This window comes from Galeopterus variegatus, unplaced genomic scaffold (genome assembly GCF_000696425.1).
Source record: "Galeopterus variegatus unplaced genomic scaffold, G_variegatus-3.0.2 Scaffold1770, whole genome shotgun sequence".
NCBI lineage: Eukaryota > Metazoa > Chordata > Mammalia > Dermoptera > Cynocephalidae > Galeopterus > Galeopterus variegatus.
In genome coordinates this window covers 33930-34798 of record NW_007727881.1, presented here as the reverse complement: position 1 = coordinate 34798, position 869 = coordinate 33930, and the positions used below count along the sequence as shown (strand labels likewise).

The following is an 869-nucleotide window of genomic DNA, read 5'->3' as shown; positions in this document are numbered from 1 at the left end:
TTAAGAGCAACAGATTAAATGACCCTTAAGCTTCTGGGGGAAAATATAAAGGCTTTATGGGATCATTGTTTAATCAGAAAGGCCAATGGCTGGCTTTGATTAGTTACTTTATAGTATGAACATTTCAGCTGAATTTCTTAAGTTTAGGGAAAAATTAATCTATAAGCTTACTTGAATGTAGAAACTGTTGACAGAGACAAAACAACCCACCCTCAGGGACAATCGTTTCTTTGTCTTACACACCCAGTCCTCCCCAGGAGGCTAACGGAATGCACAAAACCCAAGGAGGGCTTTATTCTCCAACAGAAGGGAAGTTAAAGGTGTTACCTGGCCAAGTCCCTAAGACATAAGACAGATACCACAGGAAATGCCTTTTTTAAGTTACCTGAACGTGGGACACCAGTGGTTTCCTGCTGGATGAAAACAGGAGTGCTTTCTAGATTTTCTTCCACAGCGTAGATGGTGATGTTATACTGAACACCAGGCTGCAAATCACTGAGGGTGACCGAGCTGGCAGTTTCAGGAAGGTTGAGTTCTGTGCTCCCACCTTCCACTGAAGGTGCGTAGACTATTCTGTACCCTGCGGATTCGTAAGAACAAGTAAGATATATTGTTTTATAAAACAGAGGCTTTAAAAATACTAACCCCTACCCCCCTTTCTAATAGCCTTTAGCATCTTGCTTGGTCAGTTAAGAAGTAGAGATTCTTCCTGACTCTTTCAATGCTGCCACTTCTTATAATAGTGACTATTCAGCATAAAGATAAAATAAGAACAGCTGTGCAAACATTTTTAATAATAAATATCCTTGAAGACCCAAGATCCTTAATAAATGTCAATTAGAGAAGCCATTAGTTGAAAATTTTCATGT

At 39.6% G+C, this 869-nt stretch overlaps 1 protein-coding gene across 1 annotated transcript in view; it reads right to left on the bottom strand.

Moving 5' to 3' along the window:
* FN1 (fibronectin 1) overlaps positions 1 to 869 on the bottom strand; it is a 67282-nt gene that overhangs the window by 39569 nt on the left and 26844 nt on the right. The window contains exon 18 of the mRNA XM_008578833.1: positions 386 to 580. Within this exon, the coding sequence (XP_008577055.1) occupies positions 386 to 580 (195 nt within the window). The remainder of the gene's footprint in view (positions 1 to 385; positions 581 to 869) is intronic.